The sequence below is a fragment of the Pezoporus occidentalis genome, unplaced genomic scaffold (assembly GCF_034315485.1).
Source record: "Pezoporus occidentalis ecotype Australia unplaced genomic scaffold, CSIRO_AGI_Poc_V1 ctg108, whole genome shotgun sequence".
Classification (NCBI taxonomy): Eukaryota; Metazoa; Chordata; class Aves; order Psittaciformes; family Psittacidae; genus Pezoporus; species Pezoporus occidentalis.
This window is the reverse complement of record NW_026912865.1, coordinates 2,227,859-2,255,840: the sequence shown is the minus strand read 5'-3', so window position 1 is coordinate 2,255,840 and position 27,982 is coordinate 2,227,859. Positions and strand designations below refer to the sequence as shown.

General features: G+C 38.6%; 1 protein-coding gene across 2 annotated transcripts; it reads right to left on the bottom strand.

Annotated features, from left to right (window-relative positions):
- Window positions 1–2,269: 2,269 nt before the first annotated feature.
- BRMS1L (BRMS1 like transcriptional repressor) lies at window positions 2,270–27,982 on the bottom strand. Of its 2 annotated transcripts, none has more exons than XM_062623432.1 (10): window positions 27,768–27,980; window positions 21,746–21,836; window positions 18,873–19,000; window positions 12,895–12,974; window positions 10,163–10,259; window positions 9,679–9,762; window positions 7,347–7,411; window positions 6,480–6,519; window positions 5,532–5,658; window positions 2,270–3,853 (listed from the first exon to the last, which is right to left on the bottom strand). In XM_062623432.1, exons 1-10 carry the CDS (start codon window positions 27,901–27,903, stop codon window positions 3,730–3,732), a joined length of 972 nt encoding a protein of 323 aa, XP_062479416.1. In that variant the 5' UTR covers window positions 27,904–27,980; the 3' UTR covers window positions 2,270–3,729. The 2 variants fall into 2 exon arrangements, with proteins under 2 accessions (XP_062479416.1, XP_062479424.1); XM_062623440.1 differs by lacking the exon at window positions 2,270–3,853 and adding an exon at window positions 4,194–4,391 and having other exon boundaries at window positions 27,768–27,982.

The following is a 27,982-nucleotide window of genomic DNA, read 5'->3' as shown; positions in this document are numbered from 1 at the left end:
ACAAATATAAACCAAGATGTTCCATGGACTATAAATAGCCAACTTTTATGGTTTTAATAAAAACACAGTGTGACAGAATGCTAAAATCAAAGTGTATTTGGAAACTTTAAAGAGCTACTTGCTACAAGATACTTATGCTAAATTCCACATGGTATTTATATATCAAGTACTGGAGGTTAAATTAACTGCATTTCAACTAAGTGTACCAGATACTTCCTTATGGGAAGGATGAACAGATCAGCTTGCTTTGTGTGATTTGCAAAAAACCCCAAACTGCATCTTCTCTGAAACATAACTATTGATACAGAAGCCTTTTCTATACATGTACTGAAAGTTATTTTTTGTCACTTGGTACCAGTCACTCTTCATTTACTTTTTTTACTGGGAGGGTAAAAGGATGTCTCCTTCCCAGGTTGAGCACCTGAGAAGGAGAAAAAAGATGTGTAATTGCTAAGCACCTCCATCATATACCTCCCAAAGTATAAAGGTGGTGACCACACTGGGAACATAAGCCAGATCAGTTTCATGATCAATGATTCTATTGTATTACAAGTCATTACCATAAAGTACAATGGGATAAAAACCTTAGCCCAAGCCCCACACTTGAAAAACACTAATACAGCAAGTACCGGATGGACGTAAGATACGATATACTGAAACTGTGAGATCAAGAGGAACAACCTTGAGAGCCAATAAATCAGCATTGTGACGAGTGACTATCAATCCAGTCAGATCTGTTCTTATCTCAACCCCTCGTGCCCCACGTTCGGCGCCAAAAAACAAACTGTCGTGGTTTAAACCCAGTCAGGTAGCCTGTTCACTCACTCCCAGTGAGTGGTGCCGAGCTGACAACAATCAAGGTCCGTGTCCATCTCCCCCCCCGCCTCCCCGCACCAGGGCTCTCCCCTTCCCCGCTCCCGGAGGAACGGGGAGGATGATCGAGAGAGTGCAACTCCTACGGGTTGAGACAAAAACAGTCCAGCAACAAATCACCACCGCTACTATCAGCTAAAACAATGATAAGGGAAAATAACAAGGGAAGAGAATACGATACCACCGGCCAAGAAAACGAGTTCCACCCGGAAGCCCTGTCCTTCCGGGTAAGTTACCCCTCACCCCGGGCATGACGTGCTGTGGTATGGAATACCTCCCCGGCTAGCCCGGGTCAGGCGCCCCGTCTCTGCTTCCTCACAGCCTCCCCTCCTCCCTGGCAGAGCATGAGCCTCACAGAGTCCTTGGCCAAACCAAAATATCCTTGTTATCAGCTCTGTTCCCGAGCTGAAAGTCAAAACACTGCACTGCACCAGTTAACACAAAGAAAAAACATGACTGCTACTGTGGAACCCAGGACACCTTTTCACTTATTATATCTCAAGGAATAAACGGTATGCCCAATATCTTTTTCCTCTTAGATCTTATTCCTACTTATAGGTTGAAACGACAATCCCAAGGCTAGGAAAGCTTTAAGGTAGCAATGTAAAAGATAAAACAATAGACAACAGGCTAACAACATCTGTACTTCAAAGGACTAAAATCTGTTAAAGACACTTCTTACATTTTATGATGTAGGAAGCAAACCATTAACTGTTCAAATATTGAAAAGATACAGAGCAAGTACCAAAACCAATTTTTCTAGGCAAGAAACAATTAACCCATTACAAAACAAAACCAAAAACAAAACAGAAAGACCAAACTCACTTTTCCAATCACACACACAGAAGTGATTAAGTGTAAAAAAGAAAGCCATAGCTCAATTTCTTGGACGTCTGGTAATGGAACAGGTAGATCCCAGTTGTTTCCTCCCTTAACCATACTGCTGCACTTATTACCTGTCATGTTGATACAAATTATATTTTTCGGAATAAAGAAGACACATACACCAAGCATCAGACCAAACTACAGGGCTGTACAAAGTTCTGCACTAAAGGAAATCAGATTAGAAACAGCATTAGAAAAAATCAATTGCAGGTAGAGAGGTGCAGAATACAGGAATGAAGAAAGGGGTTAACCATGGAAACATATGATGTCAAGCACATCAGTAGCCATGAGGTTTTTAACAGTGCTTACATTTATAAAAGCAAAGAATAGTGCTTACATAAAATACTGAAGAAAAAAATTGTAAAAACACACAATCTATACATTCAAACTCTCAAATGTCAAAAGAAGTGCAAGTCAAAGATTTTTAAAAAGACTTAGGCCTTCTGAAAGTGTAAATTTAGTACTTTGTGTATCAGCAGTTCCAACTAGAAAACCAAAAAGCAAAACAACGTAAGAGATATCCACTACCACAGATTATTTATTTACATACCAAGTTAAAAAATAAGAATATTTTATTACAAAAAGTTTATCAAACCACTGTACACATACAGTTTATATTGTTAAAAGCCAACATGTCAATTAATACTTTATGTACATTTGATTAATAATGTCATACAACTGTAGAAAAGCATCACTCAGCAGAAATTGATTTGGCATTTGGAAAGCAGTTACCACCCTGCACTAGAAGAGATAATTAATATAGGGATAGAACATTTATATGTTACAATAAAAATACTTATTTGCTGTGATCATTTAAAGCAAATGGATGCTTTCTTTCTCCAAGTAATATCATCAAAAGTGGAGACTAAAGTGCACATAACCAAAGCATTAATAATTCTTCAGCAATCCCTCTGTCAATCTAGATGCTCCAAACACATCACATTAATATCAAGGATTCAGGACTTTTCACTGTGACTTAAAACTAAGATTTAAGAGAAATTCAGCTTTCTAAGCTGCATAAAATAATTCTGGTGTACAGTAAGATGAAGTTGGGTACAGAAATTTGGAAAATGGTGGTTGGTGGCAAAGTCAGTATAAATTATCCCACATATATGATTTCTGGGGAAATACTTTCCTTTTGAAAAAAAGACTCGTAGTATTTCATACAACTGTGGACCAAACAAGCAGAGCATGCAACAGTATTTACACGTCATTCTTTGTGGGCTACATACAATACAGGTTTGGAGCAACACTGTCTACTTCACACATAAATTTTGCTGGAAATCTGGGAAAGAAAAAAAAAATTTACCAACAATTTATTTACTATAGAATAGGGTCATAAATCAGAAAAGTGCTCCTCAAAAAACGTAGCTCCAAATATTGGCTTTGTTCCATTACAAGCAATACAGTAAACCTTACAAAATATAACACAGTCAGTACTAGCAGAGATGTGGAGGGCAATAATTTTAATAAATCAGTCTGCTTTGGATAAAAGAATGCTTATTCATGTTACAATCTATTCAAAAGCAACAGCTGAACAGGCTAAATTTACATCCACAAAAGAAGCATGACATGTTCACTGAAAAAAAAGTGAGTTGCTGGTAATAACAGTTATTTTTAATCACACCAACTGGACACCAACGGGGGGGGGGGAGGGAAGTCTTTTTTTTTTTTTTAAATCTGCATTTTATTTTTTTATTTTACAAAGATGAGAAGTTCTGAGCTATTATGCTTGAAGAGCATACTTCATATCTTAGGCACTGGACCCAATTTAGAGGTAAAATGTCTGTTGACATGATTTACATCCTCAGGTTTCTGAAGCCTGTCCATATGAAGTCTACATACAGCACTACAAATACACATCAGATACTGCTGTAAATTTATAAGGAATACAAAACACTGTTAAATGCAACTTTCACCCCATGGCACATCAAGCATGGCAATACCACTTGTTTCATAGATTACCAATGGTCAGTTGTGGTTATGCTTTATTGAGTATTTTCCTTTCTGTAGTTGAGAAATATACAGCTTGGACTTGCTTCCATCTGGTCTTTTAAACCAAACTTCATCATGGTTAATTGTTGTAATTATGGCACTACAGAAAATGAAGGAAGAAGGGTCAGGGGAAGAAAAACAAGAAGAATTTAGAAAACTTCTAAGCTGATAAATAACCTCAAAACTGCAGCTGTGTTTCCACACAGTAAAAGGAAAATATGCATTACTTATAAATGCTAGACCAAAAATATATTGTCTCCATTGTAAGGATAGTTCTAACAGAATTCTTTGGTAACTGCATGTGTCTTTAGTGAAGGCAGTTAATTTTTCAGCCATCTATTTAAACCCTTAACATATACAAATATTTTAAAAGAACAATAGTCACCAATAGAAAACACAATAGATAACCCATGGTAAAAAAGAGATCTGTTTTTACACTGAATACCAAGTATTCAGAAAAAAAGTCAAACAGATGGAAGCCTAAGATTTAAAGCAGATAAAGTATTCAACTGTTAGTCATTATACCAAGAGAAAGTCAAAACCTGATTTACTGAATCATTCTTACATGAACTATGCTTTTATGCCCCTTGTGGTAAACCTTCACACAAACAGTGAACACAACCCCCTCCCCATAACCCCTAAGGAAACAAAAAAAGAAAAAAATCAACTACAATTGATGACAAAAAAAGGCTCAAAACCGGAGATTAAAACAGTTAATGGAAGAAAGATCAATTAAATAATGAGTGTGACAAAACTCCCTCCAGAAAACAATTAATCCTTAAAAGTTGCCGAAATCTTGAAAAGTCTGGGAAAGGTCCACTGTGTGCTTGCCCTGTTACGTGTCAGGTTTTGGCTTTTGTCAGACACTGGATACCGAGATCTTTCTTTGTCCCAGTGTAACTGCTATGTTCTGCTAAACCAATTCAGATTTTTTTTTTTTATTCCAGAAACAATACATAGTTTATTAAAATACCTTCATGTTTCAAACCTGAACAAACACCAAAAGCACCAAAATCACTCCCCTTTACCATACAGGGGGAAGAAAGGACACAGCCAGCTTTACAGTAGTTTACTATATATAATATATATATATAGTTTACTGCTACATTAAGTTCCTGGGTAGCTGTACATATTTAATCAACACTGTGCTTAGATTCCACTTGTCTCATTCAGTAAAAGGTAAGATATATATTTAATTTTAAATATTGTTTTAAATAGACCCACATTTTAGAATTTGCAAATATTATCCATGCAGAGAAAATACATTTAGGTATCTAAAACATTCAGCCAAATTTGCACTGTAATATTTAGACTGCTCCCTCGTAGAATCTTTTTAAAATGGGAATTCCTTCTCTTTACAAAGTTCCAACTTTTTTCTTTCAGACCACTGACCAACTGAAAAAAAAAATTTTTTAATAGTATAAAGTGATTTTCTATAATCAAATATTTTTGGTGTGCCAGCAGATCAAATTTTCAAAGCAACAAAATCCCAAGATACTCAAAAAACTTATTCAAAGGGTATTCATAAACCAGAAGGAGCTTACATTGTTAGCGAGATCCTAACTTTAACAAACATCTCATGACCTTCAGTTAACTCCAACCCTTACTAGCCTCTCAGAAGTCCAGCACACAACCTTCTTTGGTAATACTTGTCTTTCAAGGTGAATAAATGTTACTGAGGTGACAGCACTTCCTAATTAGCCTTATTCTTCAATGCCATCATCCTATCTACTGCTTAATATGAATGTACAGAGCTGCACAATCTGAGTAATCTTTACCTTGTAGGGCATTCATCTTTCTTATCAATGCATATTGTCTGTCCACGTCCATACCACTCTCCATCATAATACAGTCTTCCTTCTTCAGATCTAGCACTGTGTAGGTGCTTTTCTAATTTGACAGGTGCTAAAATGATCAATAAAAGTAATTTAATATTGACTTGGCAGAAGTCAGTTAGTTGTTTAAATATATTTTCATCAAGTTATTTACACAGAATACACGCTTTCCATGATCAAAAGTAACTGCAAGAATGCACAAAAATTGGAAGCAAGATACTTTTCTATTTCCAGTCAGATAAGTTATATTTCCGTTTTCAAATAGAAGCTATCTTCCCTACAACCTTCAGATCTACAAATTTTCACAAATCAAATAATGCAATATAAAGATTACTTCAAATGGCAGAACCTGAAACCTCTTTATCAGCACATTACCACAGAATACAAGTAGTAATGCACCAATAAAGAAAAACATCATCTGTTTGCTTCCTCTCCCTTTTCCTCCTCACTCACCACGTCCAAGAACTTGATTTTACCTAGCATTCATGTGCTTCTCAACTCCTTCAACACAGCTGTACTTTTTCAGGGTTGTAGTTTGCAGCAAATGTGAACATCCTTCACAATGCATTCCTAAGGTCCAGGTGCTCTCAGTTTCCTGCCTCATCTTACGCATAAACACTGGTGTAGCCTGTTGACGTTAACTGGTACAACCCACTTGAAGTCTATATTTTTGTTGCTAATTTTCTAGAATTCAGACATCAACACAATCATCAGCAATCAAGCTACAAGCATCAGCACCCAAGAGAGGGGAAAGACAAAAGCCAGATCTTTCAGCTTCTTCACCCCATCCTCCATCACTACACCAGGGCTAAAATAAGTATGATCTGCCTAGATGCAGTTTACAGCATTACACACAGCAAGTTCTGTCTTGTGAAATCAATGTTTACTTACGTTCTGGCTTTACTCTGTGTGGCCCCAGTGTAGCCATTGCCTTGAAACAAAAATGAAAATTAAGTTAGTCAGCAAGAATACTCTTTTTTTTCCTAAATCACCAGCTTTGACTCTGAAGTTATGAGTGGTGTAGCTCAGGATACTTGCTTTTACGTGCAAAAAACCACAACTGGAACAAATCTAAAATAGATATGTGTTCAGTGCTGACTCCATAACTAAATAAAACAGAATTTTGAGGAAGAGAAAGAATCACCTTCTTATGTAAGTTTTGAGTTCAAATCACTCAAGACGTTTTATAAATTAAAACCTCCATTTCTGTTTTGTAATTTTGTCAAGAAAATACAAAATGACATTTACTCATTCTAAAAAACAAAATGCTATATGATCAATCTATTCTTCTGATTTACACTGTATACAAGCTCATTTTCTGTTCTCATGCGAATGGTAGATCACATAGTATTAAAGTAGGTTTTAAAAAAAACACTCAAAGTTTTCTGGGGTTGTTTGCTTTCGCTTGTTTTTAATTATTTCCAGAAAAGGCAAAATCCCCAGTAAATTCTAGGATTCACTACTGTTTAAAAATCACGCTACACTACAGGAAACAAACTGAGGAAAAGCTGGTTTGTGTCTATTCTTCTGATATGTTATGAAAAGCCAGACAATTTTTCACATAGGCATCACATTTTACTTCTTGTTAACAAAATATGCACAAGTATAAAACGAGTGGAATGATTAGCTGACTACTGAAGAAATAAAAATCTATTTAGAATTTTGATCATGTAAGAAATACCTTTACATACTTCTAAGAGGCAAAAGAACTGGACAAAAACCCAAACAAAACCTTTGGTATTCATCCTTTAATCTCACCTTCCTTATTGTTGTCCAGTCTTCAAGAATATCAAGGTCTTGTAACATATAAACTATATAGGGGCGTGGAGAAGTTAGGGAAAACTCTTTTAAAAAGCAATAATAAAAATACTGTAATGTTGGTAGAAAGATAGTAATTGCTCTGTTATGCCAATCTTTCAAGCAAAGAATACCTATGTGAAGCAAAAATAAATGCATCTTTGAATTATGCAAGCTAGAAGTACACTTTAAAAACTGTAATTTTTAGTTACAGTACATAATTAATAGTATGTAGATATTCAGACTACTGGAGTTCAAGAAGAGGATAAAATAACAATTGTGATAAAACCATTTCATCCCCAACAGTTCAAAAAACCATTCCATTTGCAACTCTACAAGTTACAGTCAAAATTTCCTGCAATTCCAACAGACCACTGAAAATCAGCATCTACACTAGTATCAGCTTTAATAAAATTATTTTTACAGTACTCTGCATCGTATTTTTTTGAGAGAAAAGCACTGACAGCACCACATCTCTGAATATCAATACCAAAAAAAAAAAAAACAAAACACAACAAGTAGAAAGGAAAAGCCCCTCCCTTGAACTATCAACTGTAAAAACTGTGTATTATTACAATACATGAACTTCAAAACAAAATTCCACATAGCACTGCTATTCCATTACAACGGTCTTCAGTTTTTATTTCATTTCTCCCCATTTCATCTCTCAAAAATAAGTTTAGAAAAAGTGTTAGGAATGTTTAAAAACTAAATATTCTAAAATGGGATAAAGAAGCTTCAACTCACGTTCCATTTGAAATTTTACAAATCTTTAGCCATTTTCAAATTTGTTTCCCTCTAAAGTAGTATAAATTAAAAAATGTTAAATTCCTAGGATTATAGACAGATCTGTAGAAAGTGACAAGTTCACAACTATTTTAAAATCATAAGCAAAAAGAAAATTAATTTACTTCACAACTGAAAGGATTTTCAACTTTATTAACTGCCTGAAATTCCTGGGGTTTTAGACCCAATACTATGTTAGCATTTTCTGATTGGAATGCATTGTAAAACAGCAAGGTAGCTCGTAATTCACAGAATCTGAATGTTATTTGTATGGACAACCCAAAGACAAGGATGGCTAAGGGCTAAAGAAAATATACTTTCACACAACATGGCATTCAAATTGCTAAAAAGGACTTAAGAAACTAAAGAAGCCACTTGTAGGTACATTGATTAATACCAGCTGGCTTTTAAGCATTAGCTAAAAACCACCTCTACTGAACTGAATTTCTAATGCATCCTAATGGAAGAACTGCCACCACTAGGACAAATCATCTATCTGGTATATGTTCCAGTAAACTGAACATCCTCCAAGGAGGGTTTTGGGGCTTTTTTTCAGAAACTTCTTCCTTCCCACCTTCTCCTGATACCATGAAAGCTTGTGAAAGTAGCATGATTTTTTGCAGCAGGTTAGCAATAAAAAATGGCCTTTATACTATATAATGTCACTACTTAGAATCACAGAATGGTTTGGAAAGGACCTTAAGATCATCTAGTTCCAACCCCCCTGCCATGGGCCAGCAGGGACACCTTCCACGAGACTGGGTTGCTCAAAGCCCCATCCAGCCTTGTCTTTTCTAGGAAGTCTCCACAATTCTGGCAACTTCCAAGCCACCATATTTCTACCCTATAAAAATGTTGGGCTGGGGGTAGGAGAAGAAAGACTACTCAAGTTTGCAAAGGCATCTCCTTCTTTCTGTGGAGAAAGATGATACTGTCTCTTAGTTGTTATACCTTAAAAAGTTTGCTTGTCAACAGCTATGAAGTAATCAATGCACAATTTTTAAATACTATACTCTCTCTACAGGAACCCCAAGCCCACAAACAATCCCTCTAATCAGCTCAATTCTTTGAATTTTAAACTTTTGATTAAAGAGTTTCTGTAGTCTATGGAATTGTTAAGAAGTAATAAATTGAGACAAAGGTATACCAGAATAAGAAGCAAAGTTACACAAGTCAGGAGAAGTTACACAAGTCAAGTTATACTTTGCAAACATAATGCCTAATTTTTTAATGAGTTTGCCTTGCAGATCTTTTTTTTTGAAGAATTAGAAAAATCATCTTTTAGAAATGTTCTCTATGTGAAACTAGTAGTTAGATAATTTTAATTTCAATTTTTGTAATAGGATGTGTCAACATGACTTCCCTAACCTGAATAACAGCTGCCGTGCAAAAATAAATTTTGAGAATGCGTTATCACTTCAACTTCTTGTTTATGACACATATAGTAAGACTAGCTATAAACCAGTAAATACTACTAGAAAGAACAACGATTTCAGTAAAAGGATATCTGATACAACAACAGGTTTCTTCTTATCTGGACTAAATGGATCCTTCCTTTTCTTCCTGGATTGTAGTTCATCATTCCATAATTCTGAAAAGACATAAGAACATGCTACAAATCAGAAACATTTATAATTTTAACTCTTTTAACAGCAGAGAAATCGTCAAAAAAATGACAAATAACTTTTTTCTGGGGAAATGCTGTTTCTGAACAAAATGAAAGTGTTACGTAATTACATACTCATACATTAATACTCTCAAAACACACATGGAAAACTGACAATTACTAGATCAAAGTTTGTTTTAAGCTTAAATTCAACCTCTGTCCAAAGTTTACAGTCGAATAGCATCCTGCTAGATAACCGGAAACTCACCAGACATTCTATGTGAACAGTCTGTTAATCAGTAGCTATCAGAAGATTAAGAAAAAAAATAGCAACACCAAACAAGCAAACAAAAAACCACCCCAACAACTTTGAATTTCTATCCACCTGAGGTAATGTCAATGCTATGCCTGTCTTCTTCAAGTCTTCTAATCTTTTCTTCTAGTTCACTTTGTACGGTATCATACAACAGAAGCTTTTCACTCTAAAAGAGAAATAAGTTACACATTTTACATTACTAAGTTCTATCATCTAAAGCTATGACAACAATTTAAAGCCTCAGCAGAAGGAAGGCAAGAGTAGCTTTAGGTGAAAATTTTTCAGAAGCCACAAAGCATGACATCTCCCCCTATCCACTTTCTTAGCATGAGACTCTACCACATGAAAGACAGCGCATTCACTTAGCATAAGCGTAAATATAGTTATCAAATATCAATACCAAGAATAACTAAGTGGATAAAAGCATGCGGCTAGATCACCAGAATAACTGTTTGTATTTTGACACAAATACAGCATTTTCCTTTTGGGTAGCAAAGATTTATTCACAATGAATAACTGTAGTGACCTCTATGCCATCCTTCATTATAAAATCAGAAAAGCTAATGTTTTTCATGGAAAGCTTTATATTCAGCTGCCTCCAATATTAACAAACCTGCAGTAATTTATACAGAATTATCACCTATTACCATGTATTTTTAACTATTTTCATAGATCTGAAAAATACTTTCCCACAGAAGAATTTCTTGAGCACATAAAATATTTATAGTTGTGAAAGCAAAACCATCTACCCTAAAGCTGTGAGAAACACTTTTAAAGCACTGCTTTAGAAAAATTAGCTGGTTCATCCTTTTAAAAAGCAATTTCTGATCCAAATAGATTAACATAATGCCTTCAGTGTTAGCTGTACCATTAGCACTTCTTATACACAAACAAAACCACAGACTGATGTGAACCTTCTACAGCATTTCATGCTGTCTACACTATCTTCCATCTCTTAAGTATTTCTGAACTAGAAAAATCAACTTTGTAGTAAACTGCTCTACAGTCCATTGAATAGGATACCAAAATTACACAGTATCTATTTAGACCACTTAGCCCCTTTAAAGGCAGCATCAAGAAACACTACACTCTCTAAGCCAGTAACTTGGAATTAAGCAGAGTTCCAGGCCTCTAAATTTACTGTTCTTTCACCAGCTTGCACATCTCTTAAAGCATGATTATGAAATACAGCTAATTGCTACATTTTAAAGTTCATTATCACTAAGCAACGTATTTAACAACTCTGGAAAACAGAGGGCTTGGATATGCTCACTGAAAGAAAAAACAAAAAAACCAAAACAGTTTAAACAGCACAGGTCGCTGCATCTAGCTATTTGCTACCATGTCTCTGCCAGAAGCTGCAGCCCCTAAAGCCAAGTCAGCAGATTTCTGCACCTCAACTGCTCCTGCCCATAGCATAGCATACTAACAGAAACTTAACCTTTACTGATGTTCAAGCTAGTATGCTGGAGTGAAGCAAAGTAGCTGAGGAAAAGACAAAAACAAAGAACCCTGTTCTACTAAATGGCTGTCACATTTACTATTCCCTGCAAGTTACAACATATTAAATTCCAAAGACCTCCTTTCAAATATTTTTCAATCCCTTATTAAAAAAGAAAAAAAAAAAAATAATTCCCAGTAGAACTGAAAAGGCAAAAGCCTCTTCCATATGCCTGAAATGCCAAACAAGTGTTATCTGTTCCAAGAATATGTTAAAATTCCATTTTAAAATGAAATAGTGTTTGTGTTTAGACATCTGTTTTGCTTCAAGGTCTTGGAGACAAGTAAGGTGTGGAAAGCTGTTACAGACATCAGGGGCATTCCTGCTGAATGGTCATTTTCCAGTGGAATAAGCAGCACTGCTGACTGTAAAGACCTTACTGCATGATGAGTATTTGAATTCTGAAGGTTTCTCAGTAGAAACATAACAGCAAAACAAGGTAGAAAGACCACCTTAAAGAGGAATAATATATAGCCAAAGCAAATCAGTCAATCACAGATGAGAAACCCTGTAAGTCTTACAGGATTCTGCCCAACCTCTAGAGTATTCCCAGGAGCAAAGACAGTCAGTAATGAGTAGTTCTTATTATACCTTGCTCTTTCTCACGGCACCAGGAATATAGATTTTTTAATTTTTTTTTAAAGTATGTGCCTTATTCATATAGAAGGAACCACAGACTTCAGGAACCACGCCAAAGAAAACACCTTTAAGCAACTGCAATAGGGCTGAGGAGTACTATGACACAAACCTCACTACCTAAGCAGCTATATTACAGCATTGGACATGAGTATTTTTACTATGGTATCCAGTATATTTAGATACTTAAACAGGAATGTTTATATTCAAGGAGAGATATATTTTTCCTGTAACTGCTTTTGAAATGACAACTTCACCACCAGCTCTCTAAGGCATCTAAAAAAGACATTAATAGTATCATTATTATTTTAGTTGTCATTGTTGTTATTAAAATGTAAGGTTCTTTTGGCTAAAACTAGGTCAGATATTTTAGTTACTGTTCTTAGTAATCTTCTTACAACAAAGGTAAAAGAAATAATGTGGTAATTTATTAAGAACTTGTTAATGAAAAATAAAACTTAGTTACACTTACATGTAAAGTCAAAGTAATATAAAGCAAATTTTTATATGCTTTGAATAACCGCTTACATAGGCTTAAATTTCACAAGGCAATTGCATTCAAATAGCAAATAACAGCAATAATAAAAGCATGCACTGAACTGGGAAAGCATGACACCATAAAGTTAGATAAGATTAGCTATCAATGTCAAATAGCTGGCACAACCTCACAGTGCTGTCGAGAGGCTTGAATTTCACATTCATACTTGTTCTTCACAGATTCCAGACAAAGCTCTCTATAGATACCTGTAATCAGACAAATTACAGCAATATTACTTTCTTTAGCTAGTATGATTTCAGAAATCTCTTTTAAGACTGCCTGCAAGTCCCAAAACATGAACATGCTAGAAAATACAGATCTATTATATTAGCCACTTGCAGTGGCTGGCTGCTTTACAGAGTAAACATAAGAACAAGTAATCCTTTAATTCCAGGAAAAATAAATGCTATTTTAACTTTTCCCATTTGTCAACAAATTATACCAGCAGTCATGCTAACTTTACAAAATTGGTCAATGTCATATTTATGCTCAAATTATCCTGGATATCCTCCGTTTTCAAATTCATTACCAAATCAAATTTTCAAATCAAAGTACCAAATGGCCTCTTCTAATTTCTAATTAGAGTTTTAAATAATGTTTTGAGGTTTTTAAATAGCTAGAAAACTGAATGAAAAAAACAAGCTTTTATAAATTAATATTTATAATAAAGCTTACTTCATAATGCATGACCTTAATAAACTACATCAATTAACAAGACACTGTCCTATTCTTTGAAGTAGCCACCTTGCAATACAAAGGATACTGCTTCTGAGTATTGGGAGCATTTCTTACACATTTCTGAAAATGTGTCTACTAAAAAGACAGCTGAAAAAAAATCTGAAAGATATCTGAAATGTAGTATCTGGCAAGTACAGATAGAACTTGATTTAATACAGTCAACACATTCACACAAAATACTTAAATTGTTCCAGATTACCATCTTGAGGAGTTAAGTCTGCACACACATTAATGCTGTCTAGCAAATGAAGAACTCCAAAGAAAAACTTTGCTTAGAATTTATTTGACTATAATTTAATACAGTACAAGAGGAATAATTCTGTTACCAGCAACAGGTCTGAAAAATAAACCTCAAAGTATTATGTCAATCACTTTTCTGCTGTGAAGTCACTTCTGATCTAGAATTCAAAGTGTTCTTTTGTTATGCTGTTTGGTTGGTTGGGTTTTGGGGGTTTGTTTGGGGTTTGTTTGGGGGAAGGGGCTAATATTTATGGCTGACTGCCGTATCTAGGTCTACCCATTTATAATCACAGCTTATTTCCCAGAAATTGAGCAGTATAAATATGAACACTTCTAGAAGAAACAGTTCTATTCCCAACTTCCTGGAACAGTCAGGATCCACATTTTGTGTGAATAGTGGTCAGTGCCTTAGACAGCAGACAAACACAAGTACCCTTTCCAGCGCAGATGCAATTATATTCTTTTATTTTAGGACCTAAAAAAAGCTAGGAGGATTAGCCAGGTTAATAACTGGTTAAAAGGGTGGTGTCATAGTCAGGGGTTTGAGTGTCTTGAACATGGGACCCAAGCTTGTAGGCCAGGTCTAGTGGGGGCTGGTGGAGCTGCTGTGATAAAGGGAAAGAGCAGTTTTGGTAGGAGGCTTGCCAGACTGGTCAAGGAGGCTTCAAACTAGATGTGTTGGGGGAGGGGGGCATCATTCCATCCCAACACACCCAGTCAGTTGGCAGAACCTATAATAAATCCTTGGAGCAATGTAGAGATATCCCAGCCACTCCAGCCAATGAGCTGGCTTCAGTTGGAGCTTGGCTCAGATGCCTCTATACAAATGCCCATAGCATGGGGAACAAACAAGAGGAATTAGAGATGTGTGCACGTCTACGGGGGTATGATATAATAGGCATCGCAGAAACATGGTGGGATGGCTCCTATGACTGGAGTGTTGGAATGGAAGGTTACAGGCTCTTTAGAAAAGACAGGCCTGGCAGGCGGGGAGGGGGAGTTGCCCTTTATGTTAGGGATAGGCTGGAGAGTATGGAACTCTGTCTGGGGACAGGTGAGCAATCCACAGAGAGTTTGTGGGTTAGGGTTAAAGGGAATATAGCTATGGGAGACATTACTGTGGGGATCTGTTACAGACCGCCTGATCAAGGAGAACCTGCGGATGAAGCACCCTATAGACAGATAGGAAAAGCCTCACGCTCACAGGCCCTTGTTCCCATGGGTGACTTCAACCACCCTGACATCTGTTGGAAGAACAGTACGGCCCGGCACAAGCAACCCAGGAGGTTCCTCGATTGTGTGGAAGACAACTTCCTTCTGCAAGTAACAGAGGAACCGACAAGGAGAAGTGCCATGCTTGAACTCGTGCTCACCAACAGGGAAGGGCTCGTTGGAAATGTGACGCTCCAGGGCAGCCTTGGATGCAGCGATCATGAGATGCTCGAATTTGAGATCCTCAGGACAGTGAGAAGAGCGTGCAGCAAGCTCACTGCCCTGGACTTCAAAAGAGCAGACTTTGGCCTCTTCAGGAACCCGCTTCGGAAGGTTCCATGGGATACAGCCCTAGAGGGCAGAGGGACCCAAGACTGTTGGTTGATATTCAAGTATCACCTGCTGCAAGCTCAGGAGTGTTGCATCCCAACCAGAAGGAAGTGCAGCAGGAGGGCCAGGAAACCTCCTTGGATGGATAAGAAGCTCCTGAGGAAAAGTCAGTTGAAAAAAGAGGCTTATAATAAGTGGAAGCAAGGACAGGTGGCATGGGAAGAGTACAGGGATGTTGTCCGAGAAGCTAGGGACCAGGTTAGGAAAGCTAAGGCCCAGTTAGAATTAAACTTAGCTAGAGGTATTAAAGATAACAAGAAGGGATTCTACAAGTACATAGCAAATAAAAAACAAACTAGGGAGAAAGTAGGCCCCCTCAGGAAGCTCTCAGGAGAACTGGCTACACAGGATTTGGAGAAGGCTGAGGTTCTGAATGACTTCTTTGCCTCGGTCTTCACTGCCAAAGGCTCTGACCAAACCACCCAAGTCTTGGAAGGCAGACGCAGGGACTGTCAGAATGAAGACCTTGGGCACACTGTAGGAGAGGAACTGGTTCAAGACCATCTTAAAAACCTGAATGTGCACAGGTCCATAGGTCCTGATGAGATCCATTCGTGGGTCCTGAAAGAGCTGGCAAATGACGTTGCGAAGCCGCTGGCCATCATATTTGAGAAATCATGGCAGTCAGGTGAAGTTCCCAATGACTGGAAAAAGGGAAATATAACCCCCATTTTCAAGAAGGGGAGGATGGATGACCCGGGGAATTACAGACCAGACAGTCTCACCTCTGTGCCTGGCAAAATCTTGGAGCAGATTCTCCTGGAAGGCATGCTAAGGCACATGACAAACAACAAGGTGCTTGGTGACAGCCAGCATGGCTTCTCAAAGGGGAAATCCTGCCTGACCAATTTGGTGGCCTTCTATGATGGGGCTACAGAACTGGTGGACAGGGGTAGAGTAGCTGATGTCATCTACCTGGACTTGTGCAAAGCGTTCAACACTGTCGTGCAGGACATCCTTGTCTCTAAATTGGAGAGACATCAATTTGATGGATGGACCACTCGGTGGATAAAGAACTGGCTGGATGGCTGCACACAAAGAGTTGTGGTCAATGGCGCAATATCCGGCTGGAGACCAGTAACGAGCGGTGTCCCTCAGGGATCGGTGTTGGGACCGGTCTTGTTCACCATCTTCTCTTCATCACTGACATGGACAGTGGGATTGAGTGTGCCCTCAGCAAGTTTGCCGATGACACCAAGCTGTGTGGTTTGGTTGATACGCTGGAGGGAAGGAATGCCATCCAGAGGGACCTTGACACGCTTGTGAGGTGGGCTGATGCCAACCTCATGAGGTTTAACCATGCCAAGTGCAAGGTCCTACACCTGGGTCACAGCAATCCCAGGCACAGCTACAGGCTGGGCAGAGAAGTGCTTCAGAGCAGCCCTGCAGAGAAGGTCTTGGGGGTGCTGGGCGATGAGAAAATGAACATGAGCCGGTTTCAGTGTGCGCTCGCAGCCCAGAAAGCCAACCGTATCCTGGGCTGCATCAAAAGGAGCATGACCAGCAGGTCGAAGGAGGTGATACTGCCCCTCTACTCTGCTCTCGTGAGAACTCGCTTGGAGTATTGTGTGCAGTTCTGGTGTCCTCAACATAAAAAGGACATGGAACTGTTGGAACAAGTCCAGAGGAGGGCCACAAGGATGATCAGGGGACTGGAGCACCTCCTGTATGAAGACAGGCTGAGAAAGTTGGGACTGTTCAGCCTGGGGAACAGAAGGCTGCGTGGAGACCTCATAGCAGCCTTCCAGTATCTGAAGGGGGCCTATAGGGATGCTGGAGAGGGACTCTTCATTAGAGACTGTAGTGACAGGAAAAGGGGTAATGGGTTCAAACTTAAACAGGGCAGGTTTAGGTTGGATATAAGAAGGAAATTCTTTCCTGTTAGGGTGGTGAGGCACTGGAATAGGTTGCCCAGGGAGGTTGTGAATGCTCTAAGGTCCTTTCCAACCCTAACGATTCCATGATTCTATATCCCTAGTTCAGCTAATCATACTTCAGCATTTTTTTCCCCCCATCCCTTTCTCAGATACTCAGGGATTACCAGCACAAGCTCAAGTCCTACCCACTTCTGCCAAGCAAGAGCAAATAAGCCTGTTCTGCATTTTCTTGCTTTCCCTGGAATAATTTTATCAATCTCATCCAGTTGAGGAAAAAAAGAAGGGAGAAAAAAACAAACAAACAAACAAACAAAAAAAAAAAAAAGCCAGCCAAATCCTGATTTCCAGTCTCAACTTCAAGGCAAGTTTGTAGTTTTTATGCTGGACTCTTTTTACAATGGAACATAGATCTTCAGTGCTGCTGAAGACGAATCAGGAGAACCTGTAATATGCTGCCTATCCATCCCCACCTACTGAAAGGCAGCCACATTTAAAACTGAAAATCAAAAGCATGGATTAAGGTTGCTTTTACATCAAATCTTCTGCAAGTTCACCTGCAAACTTTCTACAAAGCCCAAATGGCTACTTAGGATGAGTCAAGTAAATTTGGGTTAAGACCTTAAAGCCCAAGACATTGTGGGTCACCAGGTATGGAAAAGTGACGACCACCAGGATGGAGAAAAATGCAATTGGTTAAAAGATTTCAAATTCTCTTCATAGCCTGACGTCAAAAGTACCAATGAAGACAAACTGAATAGCACTGAAGCAGCACTAGTATTATTAAAAATGAAAGCAAGCTTGCCATTTTCCAGTTTGCCTGCACCACATTTTTGCTGAATTTCTTAGAAAAGACACTGGCATAGTTTCTCTGGCTAAAGAGATCAAAACATCTGCTTTCTGGCTTTCTGACAGCCTGTGTTAGGTAACCCTCAGACCACTGAATTACTCATAAAGAAGTTGAGCTGTAACATTAAAAGAATTTACAGTAGGGAAGAACAGAACTTAGTCTTCCTACAATACCACCATTCCACATGGTAATATGGCTGTATCCCAGAAAAACATGAAAGTTCCTGCCTGCTTCTTCTGTAAGCATAAAAGCCTAAGTGTTAGTTTTAATAATTAAAATGCAGCCCAGATAAAAGCTGCTAAGGATAAGAGTCCTGCTCCCTCCCTAGATGGAACAGGAGGATAGCAGCACAGCAGAAGAGACAGATTAGAAAAGCAGAAAACACATTATCAGCCAAGATGATCTGGCAAGAACTTCACGAAATAGCAGCTACGTATCTCTTCATTTCAACAGTGGCCAGTGTGCAGACTTGATTCCAAATCTTCTGACTAACAAAAAATTAGTGGTTTTAATTCAGTAATTTTGTGCTTACTACACAAACACAGCCATTAAGTGAAACATTAAAAAAAAAAAAAAGACATTTTTAGTATGATGTTATCAGGCACCTTGTGCAAAGAGGTAAGCAATCTATTCATTTTGAATCAAAAAATATTTTACACAGGATACATTTTAAACTATGCTACAGTATTTCTAATTTTAAAACACACTCCTTTAACAATTCTAAAGAAAAAAGATTGACCTCAAAATGCATAGCAAGTTTATACTTGTAGAAACAGCAATACTCATTTTACATGCCTTACCTGCCACCTTAGTTCGGATTTGCATATTTTCTTGTAAAGCTGCCAATGGCTCTAAATATTCAGGTGCTTTTCCAGCTATGACCTCTTGTAGCTTTGCATCCACTTGGCTTAATCTTTCTTTGTAAAGCCTTAAAATAGTACAAAGAAACAAAAAAACAAAAAAAAAAACAAAAGTATTTATTTCATTTAAAAGCAAACACAGGCTAGAAGAAATATTCCATCTCTAAGGAAGAAGGGGAAAAAAAAAGACAACACACAACTGTTAATAGGATTAAGATGGAGTAGGAGGTGAATCAACATGGAAGAGGACAAGAAAGGGCGCTACAATACATGAGAACAATATGGCTTACATCATGGAAGAGAGACATTTGGTGGACAGAAACACCCATTTGCTTTCATGTTCACATATCTGCTCCCACCCTATCATAAACCAAGAGAAAAGAGAGGTAGGCTCTTACTGAAGCAACCCTCATTCCACCTCGTGTGAAAATCCACATATTGCATATTATCACAAATATCACAGGATAATTTGTAGCTTATATCTTCCATTCCTGCCAAAGGAAGTGTGTTTAAAATATTTACTGGTAAAGAATGAAGAATCTGTTTGCATTTTAAAGAATTTAATGTACTATCAATTACAAGTATTTCAATCACGATAAAACTCTGACCTTTGTAACTGGTAAGTTATCAGTTGCAAACAGTGTAATAACAGTATAGTGTTGAAGAGCAGAGTCATCAATATAACCAGCTTCCCCTGTTCTCATTTTTAACCTTGCACTCAACAATCAAAACCTGTAAAATTAAGGCAAACACGTACAAACTCTGTTGCACAGGTTAAAGAGCACATCAGATGTTGCTTGTTTACACAGATAAACATATCTTTGTTGTATCTGTTTACATAGATAAAACAGATGTCTTTGGGACAGGGATGCTGCCTTACTGCTCATCACTTTACTCGGATGATAACTCCATAGTTCAAGCCTGTGTACCTAACCTAGCAATTGTCAAGTGATCACTCCCCTCCTTACCTGCAAACCAAGTATTACACATGCAATCTGTCCTGCAGTCAACTGACAAAGCCTGCAGCTGATCAAAATCCAGCCTGATGGGCTCAACCCTTGATGAGCACACAACTGCTAACACATAGAGAGCTACAGCAGAATTATTTAGCTAGTGTATAAGCGTGGCTACAGAGCACATGACTGGGTGGGTCACTGACATTTGATTACGCAGCACCAAGTTCAAGCTACATCAGAGTGAGAAGTCTTTGGTACCATGCAGCAGCTGATGGACTAAAACTGTTTATCCAGTACTTTCAAACACTGATTTGCTTAACTGCTATCAGCCACTGCAAATCCTACTTATATCATAGCATCTAAATTCACTTTCTCTGAAAAGGAAGAGGAGGTACATGCAATCACTTCATCTCTGCTACTGGTTGTGGCTAAACATCCCACTGTTCATGCATCTTTTTCTTCTTTCCCAAATTTATCACTCCCCTACTCACATCTGCTCCTTCCTATAATCTTTGTTCCATCATTCTAATGCTCCTTTCCTAGTAATCCCACCATCACACTTTTTCCAGCCCCTAAAACCACACCAATCTCACTAACCAGTGTCTCCACAAGACCTTCTTCCTCATATACCACAGCCTTACCAACTCCCAAACACCATTCACAATCCCTAACCCCCCTGAAATACTTTTTTCCTTCCTCCCAAGATCACCTTCCTTCATATTCACTCCTTAAAGGTTTGTTTCCACAATCTGTTTTCAGTCATCCAAGCTGTCCAAAAGATGGAAGAGTAGAGCTGAACTCAAAAGCTGGAAGATATCCAAATGCCAAACCAGTAGGTATCAACTCATCAGCTGGCTCCATTTGCAGCTTGCTTCTTGCTCAGCCCAAGAAAGAATAGCAAGACAGTATTCCCTAAACACTGCAGCAAGAAACTGCTTGCTGGGCAATTCTTTCCAGTCCCAGTAAGGTGGGCCTCACAGTGTCCTGTTAGGCAAAGCGAGTTGTATGTCTCAGTTCTGCAGCAGAAAGATCTCACAATACAAACACACATCTGAAACAGTGACAACTGACTTGATTTTCAATATATGCCAAAGAACAGACAAGGTCTCCTCAAAGTGTCACTTTGTCAGGTACTCGATTAAGCTAGTTGCCAAGTTACCACCAATTTAAATAAGAACAGATGTATCTAGCTTGTCTGGGCATGTGGGAAAAAAAAACAAAAAACAAACAACTTAAAATACACACAAAACACTGGCTCTAATACAAATGAGATTCACTTTTGAATAACTATTAATTATTACTATTAATACTTACTAAATCGTTACTGCTGATGTAGGTATTATGGCAGACAGACTACAGACAGAAAGTTAACAGTATTTTCTTCTTTTTTTTTATTATTGGTATCTGGATACCAGTAGACACAAGAAACTTTCATTGGTATCAACTATAAAAACTGGTGCAATACTCTGAAAAAATAACAACTTCATTTCTTATTCAGCAAAGACAGTATTTACATCTGTCCCACACATATAAAAGGATGAGATCTTGAGTAAATAAATATATAAATTGAAAAACACCACAAGTTTCCTTAAAATTACAATTCATTGGTTCTGCTAAGGACTTTGATGTAATATACCCACACCAGCCCTTCACAGCAAAACCACTCTGAAACCATTCTTACAGCAATACGTAAAAGCACTCTAGAGCAACTGCCTGCAAATAATTTCAGAATTCACAATCCTTGTTCTTCTCCAGAAGTAGCATCCACATATATGAAAGACAAGAAACACCAGCTGCACACAATATTCTTAAGGAATGGATCCTCAAACGAGGCACTTAAAACATTAAAATACTTACTGATCTTTAAGGTCTGTAAATTGCTTTTCAAGATTGGACATTTCATCTAAACACTCCATCCTCCTCCTTTCACAGTCCTCATCATCCATTTCTACAAATAAAAGAAAGATAATTTGTTTTGAACAATGTAATGTATAACCAAATAAAGCGAGTATTTTGTTTCTAGTTAATCTGAAGCAAGCCTGAATTTCAGCTATGAATGGATTATCCATTATATTATCTTATAGCACAATATGAGAAATCACTTGCCATATAAACTACAAAGGAAGAAACTTGTATCTAATTCTAGAAGAAACTCCATAAACAGCAATTTTTCTTCCTCAAAACAGGAAACAATATCACGGTAAGGCTTCAACAGGGTAAATTTCATAACTGATAATATAAAGTGCACCTAAGAATGCGTGAAACAGAAAAACTAAACATTGTACGTCACACCAGAGGAAAGGTGCCATTAAGCACGGACAGCTATTAGCCGTCACTGAAAATTCAAGTGTATTCTGAGTTAGTGTGAGCAAAAGCAATCCCTGGAAAGCCCACACAGTTCAATGTTACATTTGTCATATAAAATTCAAGGATTTGTTTTACCACTATGCATTAAATAAAAAAGTAACACTTGATTTTGAAAACACGTTTCATCCTGTTCAATTCAGCCAAAATATTAATGTAGAAATATCTATAGTTCATCTTAATGACCATTTAAAATTACTGCATTTCTAATGAAACACTTCTTAACCTGCAAAGCCCAGAATTTTGCAGAAATTTTATTCTATATGCTTTTATGAAACAAGAGTAACTGACATTAAACTCTTCCCACAGGTTTTAATTTATATTCCTGATTTCTTTCTTAATTTACCTAGTGAACATAACTGTAAAGTATAATAAATTTCCACTTTTTGGCCAGAAATTTTGCCAGTCATTTGATGTTATTAAACACCAGTTATTACCTTCCCAGCCTTTTCTTAGCCAGAAAACAGAAAAAGCTACAGAATTCCTGACTCTCTCCCACCCTTCCCAGAACAATAACAACAACAAAAAAACACCAAACAAAACAAAACAAACAACAAAAAAAAGGCCTTGTTAAGCCACATTCAGAAGTTAGATATGTCCTGAAACTGCTTTATAGCAGCCTTATCTTCAGGGATTAGCTCTCAACAGTTATGGTACAACTGACCAATTATCAAGTAGTAGCAGAAGACATGCAGAAGAAAGGATAGGCAGGATGCAGCCAGGAACTGGAGCTGAACTAGGGCTAACAGGCTAGTTGTTTGAGACAAGGCGTTGCCCTAAGGAGCCTGGATCCATCTAAGCAGTTACTCTGTCATGAAGTCCTAATTCCTGACAGAAAGGCAAAGTAGGACCTTGAAACAAGCACAGCCTGGACTCACTCTTCTAGACCATAAAAAACTCTGAACCTTTTGCTTCTTCTGCACCCACATTTTTACAGAACATATTTAACTCCTTTGTCTCTTGCACCAGCTACAGACAGCAGCATGCAAGTCTTCATCTTCACTGTTCTGCAAAAGAGTACGGCAATTTGCAAAGGTGAAAGGAGTAGCTTCAGGGCCAGCATAGCTACTTCAGAGGATCTGATTAAGTCAGATCTTCCATTCAGACCTCTCAATGTATGAAGTTTTCTGCACGCAGCTTCTTCCCGAAATCATCACAAGCTTTTAAGACTAAAAAACTACACCAGCCCTCTCTGCCTGAATATGAAAACTAGCAGGCAGTGCAGCAGTATTCATCTGTACTACAATGTTACTTACAAGTCCAAATCAAAGACCTATTGCAGTTTGTCATGTTATAGATAGTACAAGCAAAAAAAAAAAAAGGAATGCGTACAAAGTTTTAAAACATGAAGTATCTTGAATTACTTGAAAGCAGAGAGAAAATTTATGGGCAGACCTTCAAAAGGTGAATGCTTAGCACACTGGTGCAGGGGGGGAGTATCAGGCTGTTGAGAGACACTATTCTATTTTAAAATTCTGTTCTCAAAAGTCAGGCAGATCCTGAATCCCAGAATAAGGCTGAAAATCAGATTAAAGAGCAGTTTTATTTGGCCATCTGATGCAATACTGAAGCCAAAATTGGGCAACTTTCAACTCACACAGATTTAAGGAATGTGGCAGTAGTCATATTACTCAAAGAGATGCATAAAGCATTTATGTGCTATAAAAATAAAGTTTCTTTAAAATTTGAAGGCACCTCCCTGTAAAGCTAAAGAAGCAGCAGCACTGGGATACCAATAGTTCTACTGCTCAAATAGGCATTTCAGGTAAGTTCAGCTATGCTTTTGGTTCTAAGTATGCTTTAGTAAAGAATCCACTTGAAAGTTTTTCCCTAAATTAACACAGATTTTATCTTTTGTGGATATTTAGGGACTACAAAACAAAGAAAACAGCTAAGAACTGTAACCCTGGCTGAGGATCTGTACAACACCCACTTTTGGAAAGGAAGGGGACTGCATCTTATATTCTAAACTTGCATTGCAAAGAAACTATAATGCATTGGTATCCAAGGACACAGCTGACTTGTAGACAGTGAAAGTAACTCGTAGCTCTGTCCAACCTCCCCTCAACTACATACATACTCAAAAGTCTTCTGCCTAGAAGTCTACATTCTGCCTATTATTCATACTGCATGGCGATTCACAGGCTAAGTAACTCTTCAACTGTTTCACCCTTATTCTGCCTTCAGTAAGATTCATAAAATGACGGAGATTTTCAGAATCCTAAAATATCTTTAATTCCCCACTTATGAAACTCCTTCCTCATGGCTTTAAATGACATACAGATTGGGTAATATGCAACACTGAACAAGTAAAGGGTTTTACGATCGAGTATCATGGCTTTCCAGTTGAAAAATGTACATCGTTATATACTAAAACACTTGTTCATAGGCCCATCCTGAAAGTATTTAGGGTATTTTTAAAAACCTTAAAAATCACAGTAATTCTTTTCCTACTATGTTCAAGCAGTCTAACTCAGTAACTAGGCAGCCTGGTTTAAAGGAAAAAAAACCAACCCACAGTACTTAAAAATATAACAGTGCTTAAACCAGATTTTTTTTAATAAGTTATGGTCTATATGAAAAAAAGGTCAAATTCTCATCTGGGATAGTGGGCATAACTTGTGGGGTTTTATTCATCCCCAATATGCTATTGTATATCCTGGTCAATAAAAAGACCTTATACTAAATACATAGCATAAAAAAGCAGGACAGAAATAGTGCCAGCTCTCAAGGGCAAGTTATGCTTCTTCTAACCTGTACCTTCTGTATTCTCAGACATCTACTGGAAGAAAAAATAGCAAAAAAAAAAAAAAAAAGAATGCAAGCAAAGCAAGTGACAAATTTAACAACAAAAATACTTCAAAATCTTTTTTTTTTATTATAATTTTAACAAGGACTTATTTCTTGCAATGCTAATCATCTTACATTCTTAGGAGCAACCTGCTTCCATGGATCATGTTCATATTTGTCAAGACACTGAGACAAGCACCTCATTTCCTGTAATCATTGTGTTTTAAGTGCTCCTTGAAAGCATTTATCTGTGGAATGCAATAGAAATTATCTGGAGAGTTTCTTGTGTTGTTTTAAAGAAACATTCACAGACTACACTCACTTAAAATGCAATTCCTCCTTCCAGGACCCTAATCCCAGAAGAAAACAAAACAAGGGCAAGACAACAGAATTATTTGCCTTCAATTAAAAAAAAAAAAAAAAAAAAAAAAAAATCAACCAAAGCGTCTTTGAGGACATGCAGACTTCAAAGTTTTCATTAAAAATATCAATTAACACAACTGCAAACAGAAGCAAAGGCAAGTTTTGAAAAAAAAGAGCAAACTTCAAAGCTGGAACTAGCAGAAACAATTCTCTCCACCAGAGCCAGGGAGCTAGAGAAAAGTTCACATCCTTTTCTCCCTTTCTCATGGAGAAAATTACTTCTTTTTTTTAGACATAGATTAGCTAGAATAAGAGATTAAGAAAAGGCATTCCCAGGCAGCATCTACCTACAGTACAAACCGGAAGGCTAAAATGGGCTCCATAAGTAATGGTTATAGCTGCAGTGCTGCTCCTGGACCTCATCAAGGAGTCATACACATAATCCTGTGTATCACCCACCTACTGCCAAATAAACTTATATATTTACACTCTCTGCTTTCCCTCAAGAGATGTAACAAACTTTGTATATCAGAGCTTCTTGAAAGCTGTCACTTAATTTCTTATCCAAAATATAATATTCCCTTTTTAGTCCATGTACAATTCTGAAAATAAAAGAACTGAAGCATGCTTTTGTAAGTTAGCTACCTTTTTCATGGGTTATGTTCAGACAGTTTACATGCAAAGGCCCAACAAACACTGAAGACCATGCAAAAAAGGGGACAGGAAAGCACAGTGTACCAGAACTGCTGGGTAAGGATGACAGGCAGGACAGTGGCAGTGGCAATTTGATGCAGAGACAGACACTGACCAGCAGCCTAACTTATAAAATGGGGCTCACTCAGTCATACTGGCCAGCTCAAGCCATGGGGGGATGGCAGAGGAGCAGGGGAAGCTCTGTACAAAACATAGGCAGATCACTTGGATTTACAGATTAACAAAGGCCTCTACTGGGGATCAACTCATGAGGAATGAGTATTAAATCAAGGTCAAAGGGAGTGACTGCACTCTCTCCCAGCACAGCAGTCTCACTTTCCCATCACTACTACAGTTTTCACTCTACTTCTGCAGTGTCAGCTTGGCTCTTTCTACCACACCTATAGGGCTCCAGCACCTTGTTAGTCCATCCACAGCCCAGACAAGGGCAAGCTCCACGAGACCACATGGAACAACTATACCAGGGCTTTCCCTGAACTGCATCAGTGTGAATCTAAAAGCCACAGGATTTAACAACAAAAATAAAGATTTAACTGTATATTGAGGACTAACATAGATAAATCAATCACAAGCCTACATATGTAAAAATATAATTTCACAGCTGCCTAATTTGTCTAGTTCTTGGTGTCGCATTCTTTCACTGTGCCAAGCTGGCACTCATGCCACAGGTCAATGTGCTAGTACAGGCATGGGACGGGATCCGAGAAGACCACTCTATACCACTTCAGCTGCCAGAAACACACCAGGACCACAGCTAGCACTGAACACAGCTACTGTTCCTCAGCTAGCCCTTCCAGTGACTGCTATCCTGCTTATGGAGCTTACATACTTATGAAGCCACAGCGATGCCAGAACAGCAGTGTACGCATCTAATGATCAGCATGTTTCCCACTTTATAATTTACCCCTTGTAATTACAAGGGAAGTTTGAATAGATAATAACCACCTTCTAACACAGTGGACACTGCCCATAGAAAAAGTAATCCTTTTAAAGCTGGATTTCACCCACTAATTCACAATCTGTGGTCCCAAAGAAGCTATGGAAGAAGAAAGGGGCCTTTAACAGAGCAGAGGTTGAAATGCTTAGCAGAAGAGGCCAATGGTACTGACAGGGTTTCCAATGGCCCCTCAAAGACAGGCCTCAAAACGTCTAATCGAAATTCACGGTTTTACATATGATGAAATACACATATATGCATACACACACCTGTATTTTGTTACATGCATGCACACAGATGTGTGCATATATGCCAAGCCTGTTAGCGCAGACCTTAGCGAGCCCCCCCCGCCCTCCCCAGGCCATCTTCCCAAGCCCAGCAAGGTACAACCCATAGCACCTACACGGAGTACCACGGCCCGGCCCGCCAAGGCCAGGTGCCAGCCGACTCCAGAGCCGGTAGCTTAGGGCAAAGCGGGGCTGCCATGCCTTGCGCCCCTCCACTTCCCCGCCCTCCACCCGGCGGAGCCTGGGGGAGGCTGGGCCAGGCCGGGCCGGGCCAGAGAGGCAAGGGGGCGGGGTCACGGCAGGGGTGGGCACCAGCCGCCGCTGGACCCTTGCGGGCGGGACAAGTATCTCTCCCGGGACAGCACGCTGAATGCTGAGGGAACCGCCGCGGCTCCCCCCTCTCCCCTGAGGGCGGCCGCAGCACCTGAGCTGTCCCCCTCCTCGGACACGGACGAGCTCTCGGTCTCCTCCTCTTCCGAGCTGCTGCCCTCGTTCTCCCCGTAGTCCACCTCCATCTCATCGTGGTTGTTTTCTTTCTTCTCCCGGGAATGGACCGGCATCGTTCCTACCGCCGCCGATCCCTAGGACAGCCCTTCCCGCCGCCGCTCCGCCGCCGCCAACCCCTGCTGCCCCGCCTCT

Excerpts from the sequence above, each read along its gene's own strand:
- BRMS1L (XM_062623432.1), bottom strand. The coding sequence starts at position 27,903 with ATGCCGGTCCATTCCCGGGAGAAGAAAGAAAACAACCACGATGAGATG. Across the intron at positions 12,975-18,872 it reads AATCCGAACTAAGGTGGCAG|GTATCTATAGAGAGCTTTGT; the intron begins GTAAGGCATGTA and ends GTCTGATTACAG. Across the intron at positions 6,520-7,346 it reads ACTGGACAACAATAAGGAAG|GCAATGGCTACACTGGGGCC; the intron begins GTGAGATTAAAG and ends TTTTGTTTCAAG.